Source organism: Pseudoliparis swirei, chromosome 10, assembly GCF_029220125.1.
Source record: "Pseudoliparis swirei isolate HS2019 ecotype Mariana Trench chromosome 10, NWPU_hadal_v1, whole genome shotgun sequence".
NCBI lineage: Eukaryota > Metazoa > Chordata > Actinopteri > Perciformes > Liparidae > Pseudoliparis > Pseudoliparis swirei.
This window is the reverse complement of record NC_079397.1, coordinates 4,748,776-4,765,530: the sequence shown is the minus strand read 5'-3', so window position 1 is coordinate 4,765,530 and position 16,755 is coordinate 4,748,776. Positions and strand designations below refer to the sequence as shown.

The following is a 16,755-nucleotide window of genomic DNA, read 5'->3' as shown; positions in this document are numbered from 1 at the left end:
AATCCAATTACAGGTTTAACTAGTTTTTTTTTTTTTTACGCATTTAACGCATGCGCAGAATGAGCTTCCAATCCGTCTGTTGTTGGTCGTCGGGACGAAAAAAAAGTCTCTTGCAAAATGAGCTTCCAATCCACCACTTCAATCTGAACTCTGTCCGCTCTCATGCAGACGGTCTGTTCATCGGTAATGATCCTTCCGCAGGTTCACCTCCGGAAACCTTGTGACGACTTTTACTTCCTGTAGATCAGGGTCTCAACACGTCGATCGCGACCTGCCAGTCGATCGCGGCGTAGTGTTGGTAGATCGCATGACATTAAAGAGATTGGCCCGCCCCCTGACATGTTCTCTATAGCACGTCTTTGTTCTTTTATTAAACTAAACGTCTGTTGTTGATCGTATCTCCACAGCAGCATGTCATCTCTGTCTCTACGCGTTGCGTTAACACTTATCGATCTCCGTCTGGCGCGCCACAGAGCTCCGTGCGCGTGCATCGGGACCGAGCAAAAAAAAAGTCACTTGTCAATTTGTCCACCTTTAGATTGTATCTTGGTGGAGTTAATGGTTGACAAACAAGAGAAAAATGCTCTGTTTAACCCTCCTGTTACCTTTACATTTACGAACATATTTTACCCTCTGGGTCAATTTGACCCCAGCAATTAAAACCTCCAGAAAATTATTAGAATTAATATTGCTTCCCAAGTTTCAGTGTGAGGTACTTTATGTTTGTTTGTTGACTACCTAAATAGCCCTTTAAATAAATAAAAAAGTTGATATTTCTGATATGTTTGACACAGTGAAAAACAGCCTGGGGTCAAATTGACCCCAAAGAACACCGACATTAAACATTAAATGTAACAGGAGGGTTAAACATTCTGTTTAGGATGAAGATGTATTAATGTTCCATATGGAAGAAAACTGCTAAATAACTGCTGAGTTGCAGCACCATTGTATAGAAGAATGTATAAATGTATATATCCGTCTTTTGTCATAAATCTCTATGTTCTCACAAAATATACCGAGAATATCGGTAATATGTGATTAATCATGATTAATCCACAAAAACCTGTGATTAATCCGATTAAAAATTTTAATCGTTTCACAGCCCTAATTTTAAATACATCTTTTAAAATTAAATAGTTTTTTATTTATTTTATTTATTTTATTTTATTTATTTTATTCATTACTTTTTTGTTTTATGAAGGAAGTCAGCTCCTCTCTTCTTTCATGAATACCCAGCAGGTTAAATCCCCCACAATGCATCACACCGCTACACACCGCTACACAGGAGATGAAGGCAGCGCTCCCGGCTGAGCCGTGGGGCGTTCAGGTGAAGGCGGATCAAAGGCAGTCACGAGCCTGGTGTTACCTGCCGTTTACTAAATCCTTTAGTAAGTGGCGTGGCTTGTTTTTGTTATTCTACTAATAGTTTGTGACAATGAGCCATTAGATCCATTGTTATTATAATAACAGCTTGAAGTCATTCATCAAGTCACAAATACTATTTTCTGACGAGTGTCTTATTTCAGCCGTTTTAATATATTTGGGTTTTAAGCCGTTAGTCAGGAAGCAACTTCAATAAATGTTGACAGAAGAAAGACTTTAATTAATTTATCATTTTAATTGTCAGCAAATTCATTCATAACATTTTTTTTTATAATCTGATAATAATATATATAATATTTAATATATATAATACTAATAATAGTAATAATAATAATAATAATTAAATTAAATTAATAATATGAATAATAATAATTAAATTAAAAATAATAATAATAATAAGAGTAAATTCTTTACAATTCTCGCAATTCAGTGTCTCAAATGGATTTGCTTCCAAAATAAATAATAAAAAAATGTTGGGAAGATTATTTTGGGACTTTTTATAGACTGGATATGTAATCAGTGTTGAAAGTAGTCATTAGTTATTATTCTACCTCATTATTCAGCTTCAGGTCTCAGAGGCTCCAGTGGACCACATCCTCACTCCCAGCCCAGGACGAGAGCTGCTTTCCTTTGTAGTCCGCCCAGCCTCGGAGCAACAAACAGCCAACGCTGATGACATCCTCTTTTACCCGAAACACACACACACCGACATGCACACACACACACACACACACACATTGGCAGCAGCACCACTCTGCATGATTTTAAAGGTCGGTCATCAGACAAGTTTGTTTGTCTCAGATACGAACACGACTCGACTTGCCTGATCTGTGTGTGTTTTTTGTGTGTGTCTGTGTGCTTCTGTCTGTGTGTCTGTGTTTGTGCGCCTGTATTATTGTGTGTGTGTGTGTGTGTGTGTCTGTGTGTGTCTGCGTGTGTGTGTCTGTATGTCTGTGTTTGTGTGTCTGCATGTCTGTGTGCCTGTATGTATGTATGTGTGTGTGTGTTTGTGTGTCTGCATATGTGTGTCTATATGTCTGTGTGTGTGTGTGTCTCTGTGTGTGTGTGTCTGTATGTCTGTGTGTGTGTGTCTGTATGTCTGTGTTTGTGTGTCTGCATGTGTGTGTGTGTGTCTGTATGTCTGTGTTTGTGTGTCTGTATGTCTGTGTGTGTCTGTATGTCTGTGTGTGTGTGTGTCTCTGTGTGTGTGTCTGTATGTCTGTGTTTGTGTGTCTGTATGTCTGTGTGTGTGTCTATGTCTGCATGTGTGTGTGTGTGTCTGTGTGTGCCTGTATGTATGTGTGTGTGTGTTTGTGTGTCTGCATATGTGTGTCTGTATGTCTGTTTGTGTGTGTGTGTCTGCATGTGTGTGTGTCTGTGTGTGTGTGTCTGCATGTGTGTGTGTGTGTCTGTGTGTGTGCCTGTATGCATGTGTGTGTGTGTGTGTGTGTGTGTGTGTGTGTGTGTGTGTGTCTGTGTGTGTGTGTGTGCATGTGTGTGTGTGTGTGTCTGTGTGTGTGTGTGTGTGTGTCTGTGTGTGTGTCTGTATGTGTGTGTGTGTGTGTGTGTGTCTGTATGTCTGTGTTTGTGTGTCTGCATGTGTGTGTGTGTCTGCATGTGTGTGTCTGCATGTGTGTGTCTGCATGTGTGTCTGTATGTCTGTGTGTATGCCTGTATGTCTGTGTGTGTGTGTGTCTGCATGTGTGTGTCTGCATGTGTGTGTGTGTGTCTGTGTGTGTGTGTCTGCATGTGTGTGTGTGTGTGTGTGTGCCTGTATGCATGTGTGTGTGTGTGTGTGTGTGTGTGTGTGTGCCTGTATGTCTGTGTGTGTGTGTGTCTGCATGTGTGTCTGAGTGTGTGTGTCTGAGTTTGATCCACAGCAGAACCATGAACAACCTTCACACAGGCCCAAGTGCTTATAAAAAGTGAAAACTCTTAAAAAGCTCTGAGTTCAGTTTCCAGAACGCTGCCCAGAGTGTGTGAAGAGTTCTTCATTTTATTTTATTTTATTTAGAGAATAAGGGACAGTGCATATTGATAGACAGTACAATGTACATGTAAATATGCCAGATTATAGCCGGGAGGCTAGTTTCCATCTGTAGTCCCTTGGCAGGTTGATGTAGTTTAAGAGTACAAGCAGAGTGAAATGGAAAGCACACATCACTTCACACGTAATGACAGTACAGTAATACAAAAGAAGAAAAAAAGATTAATAAAAAGGTGCATGTAAGACATTTGGATACCGTGCGGATTAACTCTAATGGTCACAGGGCTGATTAAATCTGAGCCATGCCTTCAGGTGGCCTTTGAAGGTGACCAGGCTGGGGCTTTCCCTTATAGAAGGAGGTAGGCTGTTCCACATCATGCATCCTTTGAAGGACAGCACGTTTTGCCCAAACAGGGTTTTTCTAAACGGGACCTCACAGTCCCTGTTTGTGACAGCTCTGGTGGACAGAGTGGAGTTAATAGATCTATGTTTGATAAAGGTTTTAAGGGGGGGGTGGCGCTAGGCCATTTAGTATTCTGTAAATCAAACAGGCCGAAGTTAATTTTCTAAAGTTATTAAAACTTAACATGTTGAATTTGGTTAAAATATAGCAATGATGATACTTAAAAGGTTTTTTATCCAGTATTTTCAATGCTTTTTTATAGAGTAGTTCAACCGGTTTAATAATTATTGAGCTTGTCATAGACCAACTGGTTAAGCAGTAACTCACATGTGAAAGTATCATAGAATGTAAAAACAGCAAAGCGGCATTAGTCGATAGAGAGTTTCTTATTTGTTTGAAATTATGTATATGGAAATGTATGGTTTTCGACATCATTTTAACATGGCTCCTAAAGGAGAGTGTGGAATCAAGCATAATGCCTAAGTATTTGAACTCATTAACAACATTCAGTTTCTCAGTTCCCAAAAACACATTAGAATGTGCAACAGTTAAGGATTGCTTAGAAAAGAACATACACACTGTTTTTTTAGTGTTCAATGAGAGACAGGACCTGGTGAGCCAGCCTTGAATATGACTCAGAGCAGTAGAGAGCACTCGTGCTGCCTCCTCACTATTTTTGGCCACCGTAAAAATGACCGTGTCATCAGCATACAGCTGAACATCCACATTGAAGCAAGAGTCAGGTAAGTCATTAATATAAAGAGAGAATAAAATGGGCGCCAGTATGGATCCTTGGGGGACCCCTACTGGACAGCCCAGGTAAGAGGAGCTGACACCATCAACCACAGTACATTGTTCTCTATGGGATAAATAAGATCCAAACCATTTGATGGCTTGATCAGAGAAGTTAAAGCCTAACAGTTTGCTTAGTAGCACATCATGGTTAACTGTATCGAACGCTCTTTTTAAATCTAAAAATACAGCACCTACGCAGCTCTTCTTATCTAATAAACTTTTAAATTTCTCCATGAGCATAACCAGTGCAGATTCCGTGGAATGATGCGGTCGAAAACCAAACTGCATGGGGTGCAGGGGGGTTTGACCATTATTAAGGAATTCTATTATTTGTTTAGCGATCCATTTTTCTATAATTTTAGAGATGCTAGGCAAAATACTAATTGGTCTGTAGTTGTTCATATCGGAGCTATCCCCCGATTTGAACACAGGGATAACTGAGGCCATCTTCCATGCTCCAGGAACCATCGAGTGTCTAATCGATAGGTTCACTAGGTGCATGATTGGGGGTGCCAGCGCCTCCTTGTGTGATTTTAAAAAGCTGGTGTCGAGACCATGGATATCCTTGGCTTTAGAGTTGTTCAAAGCATTAATAATATTAATGACTTCTGTCACAGTGATTTCTTGAATACAAAATGTTATCAGTGAATTGTCTGCAGCTCTATTTACCGGACTATCAGAGCACACGGGTGAAATGAACTGTTTAAATATATCTTCAATAGATTTAATAAAAAAGGAGTTTAATTCCTGTGCCAGAATAACGGGGTCCCGCACCAGCTGATTGTCAACTCTTAGTTCTAGGCCTTTATTATCCTGCTTATGTTGTTTCCCTGTTAGCTTGTTTATATTCTGCCAGATTGTTTTACTGTTCCCCCTAGCATTTTCAATAATTTTTATTAAAAAATCAGCTTTGGCCTTTCGCAGCTCCAGCGTAACTTTGTTTCTTGTAGCTGTGAAAATATGTCTGTCTGTACTTAACCCTGATTTTATGGATTTTTTGAGAGCCATATCCCTTCGCTTCATTAAGTGTACACAATCTGGGTTGAGCCAGGAAGGGTGGTTTTATTCCTCCTACGGCTCCCTTGTCTGGAGAAAGGGAAAATTACCCCCTTGATTTGAGAGAGGAAAGAGTCGCTGCAGATATCTGCATTTTCACATTTATGAAGATCATCCCAATTGATGTCTTTTAAGGCTTTTTCTAGATTTTGTTGTTGGTTTTTGGGGATTATTCTAGTATTAGGTCGATTACTAGGGGTACTAGAAAAAGAGTTTTCAAAACGTTTTTTGTTAAGTTTTCTAGAAAAAAAATTGCATTATGATCCGAGAGTCCCGTCAATAAGTTATGGGTTTTGGTGACTCTCTCGGGTTTGTTAGTGAAGACTAGGTCAATTCTAGTTTGTGAGCGGTGTGTGATTCTGGTGGGTCGCTCTATTATCTGGGTGAAGTTGAAATACTCCGTTATAAGTTTAAGATTTTTTCTCTCCTTTTTATCGTCCCAGTTTACATCAAAATCTCCAAACAACAGAATTTCTTTTTTATGATTACACGAATTAAGAAGTGCTTTAAGGTGATCATAAAATTCAGCTTTAGCTGAGGGTGCACGATAGATGCAGATAGCAGTTAGAGACATTTCATTTGAAAGAAAGATGTTAACACCAATACCTTCCAATATGTTGCCATCAGGCCACACCATCTGGTTACATCTCAGGTTATTTTTTACATAGAACAAAACCCCCCCTCCTTTCCCATGAACCCTATCTTTCCTGAAGGTCTTGTATTCGGGGAGTGTTATCGCAGCTTCGGGTGAGGAGCTGGATAACCACGTTTCGGATAGTCCCATAAAATCAATGTTCGAATTATTTAAAAGATGTTCCAGCTGCTCCCGTTTTGGGACCATGCTGCGGACATTGAAATGGCCCCCAAGTAAGCCTCTTTTACACAATGGGTCCCAGATTGATCTTGCATGATTTAAGGTCTGGAAAATATGCAGAGATCGGTGTCTTTTTAATATGGGGTTTCTGACCTTAGCTGTGTTGGTATGCGGAGCCGAGGGTAGCATTGCTACTGCGTTGGTGGTGGCCGTGGAGAGAGCCGCTGTTGCGTTGGTGGTAGCCGGGGTTAGCATCCCTGCCCTGCTGGTGGTGGCCGGGGTTAGCATCCCTGCCGGGTTGGTGGTGGAGAGAGCAGCTGTCGCGATGGTGGTAGCCAGGGTTAGCATCCCTGCCGTGCTTGTAGTGGCCGTGGGTGGCGGATACCCGGCAGCCAGTAGCGGTGTTAGCGGGAAGGTACATGCTAACAGAGGCCATGGCGGTAGTAACTGTGGTGGTGTTAGCCACATTATTCGGTTGCCTATTGTGACCGGTTGTATCGCTGGCCATGGCGGCGTTGCCTGTATTAACGATGTGATTTCCAGAACCTGGGAGTCGCCGGCCAGTAGCAATATAAATGCAAGATACAATAGTCTTAGAGTCTTACTGGGTGGGAGGGTTTTCTCCCGTATCGCAGAAGGAATTCTGGCTCGTCCATTGTTCAGAAAATAAGTGTCCAGGAGATGCTGGTTTCCCCATATCAGAGAGTAAGCAAAGTTGCATTGAAAGCGCTGTCGTGTAGATATTAAAAGCACACATAATATAAAAACAGTACACGGTATCCAACTATGAGTTAAAGCTTGTTTGTTAGTGGATAAAGTTAGTTTAGTCGACACACACGCAGCACCTGCCTCGCCGCGCGTGTGTACGGCGGCCATCTTAGATCCAATCAAAAACAGCTGCACAGCTGATCCAAAAGTGAAAACCTCCTCCGGGGGCAAAATGGAGTCTCATGACGTTCACCAAGGACTTTCATCTTCTTATTCCCATTAACTTGTTTCTTCGTGGTTTCCACAGTTGCATTGTGGGTGCAGGAAGCTGTTGAATCCTTTATTGTGGCGCTTCAGGCAGCACCAGAGCTCTTCGTCTCACTCGGTGTCAGTTTCAGCTAAACTTAAATCACCTTGAACGGATCACCTCAAACCGGACGCCTCGAGCTTCACGGGGCGCTGATGCACCGAAAAAAGGGAACGCTTTATTTGAGAGTTTCTTTGTTTCCCAGGAAGTCTCCCGGAAAATCCAATTTGGCGCTAATTGAATGGAAGTGGTAAAAACACAAAGTTCTTTAGTTCCAGAGGAGTGTCTGTTGTCTGGGCTTTCTGTCAGCCCCCCCCCCCCGGTCCTCTCTGCAGCTGCAGCGTCGAGCTGGTGTTTGATTTGGTTATCTGCAAGAATTGGAAACCACACCTCCAAGTGCATGCTGGGTAAAAAGGAAACGAATCCAAGGAATTACTGTAAAGCAGCTTTTAAAAACCTGGAGAATATACTATATGCGGCATATTACGATATCCAAAGTCAATATCTTGTCTCTTATCACTATATCAATATTTAAATATTGATATTGTGATCCCCTCGAAATAGTCGCAGTTCTCAGTTTCTCTATTCAAAACAATCCCTTTGATAGTCTTTGTGTTACCTCTCTTTTTCTACTGTGACTTGTCCCATACATATTGAATTGATTTGTTCCGTTGGTGTTGTGAAACCAGTTCCTGTAAATGGCTGAGCTTCAAGGAAGTGGGTTTAAAAATGTCAAAAGAATGCAGGTTTGAGAACAGGCGTTTAAAGTTTGGCGGAACGTGATTGGTTTAGAGAGTCAGCTGACAGTGAGAGCGTCAGAAGATGTCCCGAATCCCAAAATGTGACCTCAGTAATCGTTGTGGAACCCGTCGCGTGACACTAGCTTATCCTCCAGGTCCATCCTTCATTCTCAAGGGCGGCTGAATGAACTATTACCCAGCATTCACTCTGTTTTCCATGGCACAATGTCCCTAAAACTCTACGCATTACTAATGAAATGACACATTACGATAAATACATTTCATCGGTTGCTTTGCAGATCTCACATGTTTTAAATCATACATGCAACAAGTCAGAATATAGATTAATCAATAATCAAATGTATTCTGTCCATCTAATCATTGATTGAGCTCTAGCTTATGGCGGCAGGGTTAAAATACATTAAAGGTCCAGGTTATGGCTTCATTTATTGTTAACTTGGATTAACTGGTTCCTGCTGCAAAGTTTTAAAAATATTTTTTTATGCTGGACGGCATTAATAAAAGAGACAATTATGTTCTTTTTTTGTTTCTTAAAAGAAGGAAAATAAATCTCTGTGAGATAAAGAGTCGTTTACTATCAGGGATACTTCAGTCTTGATGAGTCATTCTTCTCCTTGTACCTGCGAGTTGTTCCTCCCTAACCTCATCCCAGCTCTCATGTGTGTGTCCTGCAAAGGGGAAAGTGATGCGTGGGATTGTTACCATGACGACCGCAGTGCAGGTTCACGACCTCTTGACCTCTTGGCGTCCGAGCCGGGCGTAAAGTTACACCACAGCAACCGAGACGCTCTGGTGTGACGACAGAATCCCTCCGCCGCCATCGGACATCATGTGGACAATGCACCCAGTATGCACACACACACACACACACACACACACACACACACTGACTCTATCTGATCCCGAGCAACAACCTGATTGGAAACTGTCTCTCCGATTATAAAGACACTGCTTAACCCTCCTGTTACCTTAGGGTCAATTTGACCCCATTCAATGTTTAACCCTCCTGTTATCTTTATATTTACTGACATATTTTACCCTCGGGGTCAATTTGACCCCAGCAATTAAAACCTCCAGAAAATTATTAGAATTAATATTGTTTCCCAAGTTTAAGTGTGAGGTACTTTATGTTTGTTTGTTGACTACCTAAATAGCCCTTTAAATATATAAAAAAGTTGATATTTCTTATATGTTTGACACAGTGAAAAAGAGCCTAGGGTGAAATTGACCCGAAAGAACACCGACATTAAACATTGAATGGGGTCAAATTGACCCGAAGGTAACAGGAGGGTTAAACCCTTGTAGCCCATGGCTAATCTAATTAATTATAAGTAGATTAGCCTTTCGCTGCCGAGGCGACGGGGGCGGGGAAAGTTAATTGGACGCGGCGATGCGTCGTCAATCATGGAGCGTAGCGTGTGACCGAAGAGGCAAAGCCCCGCCCCTTTTCCGATGGACCCCCATGGGAACTTGTCTTGGAGATGATATGTACGGGAGTCATCTGCCAGAAACGTTTAGTTTATTTTATCAAGTTTACACTGGAAGAAGTTGCATTTGACCTGTATACAACATTTAAATGACACTTCAACAAATATATGACGACTGGTTATTTATCTTTTGAATTGACAAAACATCACGCGTGTAGTTTACAGCAAAAAACACATATTTGTCTCTGAAAAGCAAGTTCCCATGGGGAGACTTGCTCCCTTTATTGCAGGCAAAGAGTTGTTTACCGTGACTTTTAATCACTGTTATATGTTTGGTGCTAAATCTCAGAGCTCGACAGTATGCTGGCTTCCTCAAGTATGACGAACTCCTATGTTTTATGAATCTAATCTCACGATCGGGTCATTACTCGACCCTGGACGTGTTCATTTCCCCTCTTATCTCATCCAGAAGCTCCTTCCTCTTTGACCTACAGCTCAATACTGTCCCTGAACGCATCCTGTGTGCGGACACAGTGTGCGATGGTTCAATTCAGTTTATGTTGTATAGCCCAATATTACAAATTACAAATTTGCCTCGAAGGGCTTTACAATCTGTCCACATGCGACATCCCTGACCTTTGACCCCACTTCGGATCAGGAAAAACTTCCAAAAAATATATTTTTTAAACCTTTCACAGGGAAAATAAAAGGAAGAAACCTTCAGGAGAGAAACAGAGGAGGATCCCTCTCCAGGATGGACAGGTGCAATAGATGACATGTGTACAGAAGGCAGGGTAGGAAATGTACATCGTTTTGCCCCCAGTGACTGAAATCCAGGGGCATTTTATAAGAAATTGGGGCCACTTTTTAAAAATAATAAAAAATCTTATTTAGGCTTACAGTATATGAGCAATTGTCATAAAAATGGCAATAATAAGACTATTAGGCAGTAGTCTACATATTAAAAGTGTTTTCTTAGATTTCTTTAACACAAAACAAACAGAAAACATAATCATATTCAATGTTATTCTTATTTATTTTTCGTTATTTATTATTATTACATTTTTTAAACAACTATTAACAATTATAACTTATTTCTTTCTTTTTTTGCAATTTAGAATTATATTTATTAATTTTTGTGTGTGTACAATACAGGCAAAACACAACACAACAAAGAACAAAAACAAAAGGCTATTATCATAATTATTAGAGGAAATTCTGGGGGCATTTTTTGCCCCTCACCTCGTGATATCAGGGGCAACATTACATTTCTTAGGGGCAGTTTTGCCCTTTGCCTTTGTGTATTTCTGACGCTGACAGAAGGAAACATTACAGAGTTAAAACACATTCAATGAGTATCACAGAGTGTCTGAATAGTTGGTAGATGGTGGTTTCCATTCTGGGAGTCTTGGATCCTGGAGACGTGTTTGGCCTGTGAGCCGGACTCGTCTCTTCAGAAGTCTCCATGTTGGATCTGGGATTTTTTGTTGTTGTAAATTGTGTTTATTCTCAAAAGCAGATTACACAGTTATACATTGCACTTGTCATTTTTCATTTTCTCCCTCCCAACACAGAACAAATTGCACTGCTTAAATTGTCAAAAAGCACATTACAGTATGAATAGTTCAAGTATACAGAAAAGTGAGAATGGTGTAGGAGGGTAATACATCAGAAACCAGTAAAGAGTTTGAGAAATTGTAAGTTATTGTTTTTATTAATTCCTACAACAGCGTCAAGACAACTTAAATAGCTTTTTCCCCTCCTTTTTCTAAATAAAAAAAAAGAAAAATGTCGAAGGCCACAGAAATGGTTTATAAATCTAATGAGACATTCTTCAGTTTATCAAAGTATGGTATAATCGGACCCCAAGTAGATTAGAATTTCTCCGTCTGTCGCCACAACGAGAATTTGATTTTCTCCAATTTTAAGAAGAACAACATGTCCTTTAACCACAAGGAGGAACTGGGGGGGGGGGGGGGGGGCGAGGTGACTTCCAGTCCAATAGGATCCTCCTGGATCTGGGATTTAAAACGTACATTAGTTCGTACATTACACTCATCTTTCTAGGCTGCACAATGTCGGCCCTGTGTTATCTAGAGAAAGCCTTGACTTCTCCTTTGTGCTGCTCTGCTCCGGCATTCAAGTCGACGGACGCTCGCGGACCGTGAACCTCGGTCGGCTTTTGTCCGTCTCCAATGGTCCCGGCCGGCGTGCGGCCGCGGGGCTCGATGGCCGACCCGCTAAAAGAGGGGTCTGTGTGATTGAGGGCCGGAGGCGGCAGGAGGAACCGGCCTCTGATGCTTTGAGGAGGAACACGGACACACACAAACACACCTCATTTCATGTTGTCCTTTTCTGGTGACGGAGGCCAGAGTGCAGCAGCTGAGCCGCCTCGAGCGTCCACACACTTTAATGTTTGACCCCCGACTGACTGGACGTGACGCGGTGCTTTCAGGGACCGGCCGGAGACGCCGGACCCTTGAAGGTTTAAGCGCTCGCGAGGCGGACTGTAAAGAGGACGCCGTCCCGTTCAGCGAGGTTAATGCTGACGCAGCATTAAACTGTGTCCGTCACTCTGCGTTTATATTTCTGATTGACGAGTGTCTGGCGGCCGAATAAAAAAATGTAGAAAAAAATTGAAGTTGTGTAAAGTATCAGAGAAAACACAAACTCAGTTTTTCTTTTATGTGACTATAAGTCAAACACACACAGATTTTCTGTTTACGGGGAGCAAGTAATTCAATATTGCAAGAGCAGAGGGAAGGGAATCTAGTAAACACACGGCTGTCTTCGCTATCTGGGCCACGTCTAGGTTTAGTAGAAAAAGAAGAAGACGCCAACCAGAGACGAGAAGCTGTCATCCTGTCTTTAAGAGGCCGGGCACTGTTGCCATGGCGCCCAATTAAACCAAGAATTGCAATAAAATCCACAACGAGGTCGTCCCTCCTCTTGTTTGTATGAAAATAGTAAATTATTATAATCAATATAAGCTATTGACACACACACAGTTTTCGCGTGAGCTGCAACAATTAATTAATTAACTCATTTATTTAATTTATTCTATTATAATTCAAGCCCAGATGACACTTGATTGGTTTTCAACAACTCAAATGTTAAGACTTTAAACAAAACATTTATATCTTTTACAATTTCCGGATGTTTCGTACACCAAACAAATATTTTCTCCACTCATCAAATAAACGAGCGAGTTTGTCAGAGGGCCTTGTCAGAGGGCGATGTTGACGCATGGGTGTGATTGTTGATGGACATCGTGTGCGGCCGCCGTGCGGCGTCCGATTGCGGAGAGGCCGAGATAGTGGAGACGTAAGGTCGCCGTGTCCCACAACAGAGGGGGGGGGGAGTGTGTGTGTGTTGGGGGGCTTCAAATAAGAATGCACCAATAAAACCAGTGTTTAAATAATAATCTGTTCGCCTCACTGAGTGAAGGTGACTTACTAACTTTTTAAAACAAAATGTAAGAAATAGATATATTTACTGAATATATATATATATAGATATATATTTATATATCTATATATATTGGTATTTAGTAGTATTCCTTACATTTTGTAATATATATTTATATATATATATACACAACATATATTGTGTATATATATATAAATGTAAGGAATATATCTATTTCCTAAATATCTCTATATATATATATATATATATATATTCAGTAAATATATCTATTTCTTACATTTTGTTTTACAAAGTTAGTAAAGCCTGAAATATATATATATATTGTTTGAATAAACAATTGTACACCTGCAGCTTGGTAAAAAATTAATATGTATATCAATATAAACCTGATTAAAACCTTTTTCATGCATCAACAAATTGTACTACGTTTTAAAGTTTTCTCTATCAATAAACATCCTAATAATGACGAATTAATAAAAAATGTAAACACAACGACACGAATGTGACGTCATGACAATTTGACCTAATTATTTTCTTGACGTGTCAGGAAAAAAATGCCCATTATCATCTTTTGGGGTTTCTGAGTGTTGATTGGACCCAAACAAGCTGTTAGTGGGCGTCGTCTTAGATGTTTTTTGAGGGTTTCCTCGAAGCTTTTACCACAGACTTGTTTGTTTGTTTGTTTCGAGGCGACAGGAAATGAGGACGAGAGATGCAACAAACCTGCTCTGGCATTCAACACTATTTTCTAAAAATGCCATAACCCAAAAATAATTGCAACCCACGCAGCCAATGCATTTCCCTTCTCCTGTGGACATACACACAAACACACACACACACACACACACACTGATCTCATATTGCCTCCCCTCTGTTTGAATATTCCTCTGACGTGCACACTGGCTGCAGTTTGAACGTAAGAGAGAGAGATAAGAACGAGATAACACCCCGATGCATGTTTTGAATTCGTAGGAATGCCCCCCCCCCCCCCCCCCCAGCTAACGTATATCAACCCGAAGTCGATAACTCTCGACAGCCTTGACACGGATGTGTGATTCCCAGGTCGCTTCCTCCCTGAAACTCTCTCCGTGTCTCCGCTCCCTCACACTCCTCCCGCCTCTCTGTGCAGGAGCGGCAGTCTGAACGCCGCGACCTCGGCGCGTCGGGAGAGCAGACGGCGGCAGACGCGCAGACGGCAACGGCGGGCGGCGGCGGCATGGTGTCCATACCGGAGTACTACGCCGGCAAGAGCGTGCTCATCACCGGGGCGACGGGCTTCATGGGCAAAGTGCTGGTGGAGAAGCTGCTGAGGTCGTGCCCAGAGGTCAAGGCCCTGTACCTGCTGGTCAGACCCAAAGACGGCCAGTCCATGCAGCAGAGGGTCAGCGACATGATAACCTGCAAGGTAAGAGCTGAGGGTTCTCTGTTGCCGGGGAGATTATCCAATCACCACGCGTTAAGCTCTTTGGAAAGCCGATGAGCACAATGTGCTTAAATAAAGCTTTGCTTTGGGATTCGAAGGTCTCGTTTTATTTAGGAGTTTATTTCTATATCTAATAGAAACAAATCAAACCACGCGGTCATAATAAGTGATGATGATGTTTTGAGGATGTCAGAAAAAAAGAATGAGCTTCACAACTCGATGACGTCGCTCTCGACTGAACTTTTAAAAAAGTGTTAAAATCTGTACAAAGGCGTCTAAAGACACGTAAAGGCCAGACTTCTTCTCTTTCTCTTTAGTCTTCTTCTTCTTCTTCTCCTTCTTCTCTTTCTCCTTATCCTTCTTCTCCTCTTCCTCCTTCTCCTTCCTCCTCATCTTCTCCTTCTTCCTCCCCCTTTTCTTCTTCTCCTCCTTCCTCCTCCTCCTTCTTCTCCTTCTTCTTCCTCCTCTTCTCCTTCCCCTTCTTCCTCCTCCTCTTCTTATTCTCCTCCTCCTTCTTCTTCTTTTCCTCCTGCTTCCTCCTGCACCTCCTCCTCCTCCTCTTCTCCTCCCCTCCTTCTTCTTCTTCCTCCCCTCCTCCTCCTCTTCTTCTTCTACTTCTTCCTCCCCTCCTCCTCTTCTTCTTCCTCCTCCACCTCCTCTTCTTCTTCTCCTTCTTTTCTTCCTCCTCCTTCTCCTCCCCTCCTTCTTCTTCTTCTTCCTCCCCTCCTCCTCTTCTTCTTCCTCGTCCTCCGCCTCCTCTTCTTCTTCTCCTTCTTTTCTTCCTCCCCTCCTTCTTCTTCTTCTTCTTCTTCCTCCCCTCCTCCTCCTCTTCTTCTTCTTCTTCCTCCTTCTCCTCCCCTCCTTCTTCTTCCTCCCCTCTTCCTCTTCTTCTTCTCCGTATCCTTCTTCTCCTTCTTCTCCTCCTCTTCCTCCTTCTCCTTCCTCCTCATCTTCTCCTTCTTCCTCCCCCTTTTCTTCTTCTTCTCCTCCTTCCTCCTCCTTCTTTTCCTTCTTCTTCCTCCTCTTCTTCCCCTTCTTCTTCTTCTTCTTCCTCCTTCTCCTCCCCTCCTTCTTCTTCTTCCTCCTTCTCCTCCTCCCCTCCTTCTTCTTCCTCCCCTCCTCCTCCTCTTCTTCTTCTTCTTCTTCCTCCCCTCCTTCTTCTTCCTCCCCTCCTCCTCCTCTTCTTCTTCTTCTTCTTCCTGCCCGCCTCCTCTTCTTCTTCTCCTTCTTTTCTTCCTCCTCCTTCTCCTCCCCTCCTTCTTCTTCTTCTTCCTCCTCCCCTCCTCCCCTCCTCCTCTTCTTCTTCTTCTTCTTCTTCTTTAATGCCTGTTCTTGCTCCGCTGCAGCTCGATGGTATCTACCTCACGTCAGCGTGTCTTCTATCTGCTGGTGTTCTCAGCGTCGCTTGGCGCTCTGCCGAGCACAGACTCCCTCGCGTTAGGCCCCGCCCCCCTGCATCCAGAAGCGACGTCATTCATTTCCGTGACCGAGCCTCGAGCACCAATTGGTATTCGAGTCCTCGGGTCGGCGCCGTCCTGTGCAGAATTGGTATAATGCATGACGGAGAGCCGTGGTGTTTGTCTCCTCTCATCCCTCGGAGCCAGAGACCGGTATCTTTCCTCACTACCTGTTGCTAGGTAACGACCATCCGATCCGTCCCGCGACGGGTGTTGTTTTTAGGGTTTTTTCCCCAAGAGGATCCAATCAGGGGGAAAGGGAACACAAACGGATCGGAATCTCATCGTCATTGAAGCGTGAGGCCACTGGAGGAATGTTCAGATTCTCTGCTATGTGGCACACACACACACACACACACCAGCCAGCGGGCTTTTGAAACCAGTAGCCGTTTGTGCAGCATCTTCATACCTGCAGATCCAGAGCTGCGAGAGATGTAAAGGTGGAGAAAATTTGGAATTTACCTACGAGGCAGGATCCCGGATAAAGGGGGCGGGGTTGCTGTTCAGCGTGGCAGATAGTGACGGCTGGTGAGTCCAGACAGAGGTACAGAAGTACATTTATATCATGCAGCTTTATTCTTCTCCTCCTTTACATCTCCTTTTCACCCCCTTCCTGTCCAGTGAGAACTCTACATCTCCAGATGTGTTGATGTTGGATGAGCCGTTCCTTTATATCGGAAGTGAGGCGCCCGAGGTGCTCGGCGGCGGTCAATCCTTCAGGACCATTATCGCACTCTGATCCGACATGACAACATCGTTCTATCGATCTCCCCCTCGCGTGCATCCGGCAGCCCGGCGATCGCCC

General features: G+C 42.7%; 1 protein-coding gene across 1 annotated transcript in view; it reads left to right on the top strand.

Moving 5' to 3' along the window:
* The window catches only part of si:dkey-97m3.1 (fatty acyl-CoA reductase 1), a 34,621-nt gene that overhangs the window by 1,660 nt on the left and 16,206 nt on the right, over positions 1-16,755 (top strand). Inside the window, exon 2 of the mRNA XM_056425041.1 lies at positions 14,200-14,475. Coding sequence (XP_056281016.1) covers positions 14,200-14,475 — 276 coding nt within the window. The remainder of the gene's footprint in view (positions 1-14,199; positions 14,476-16,755) is intronic.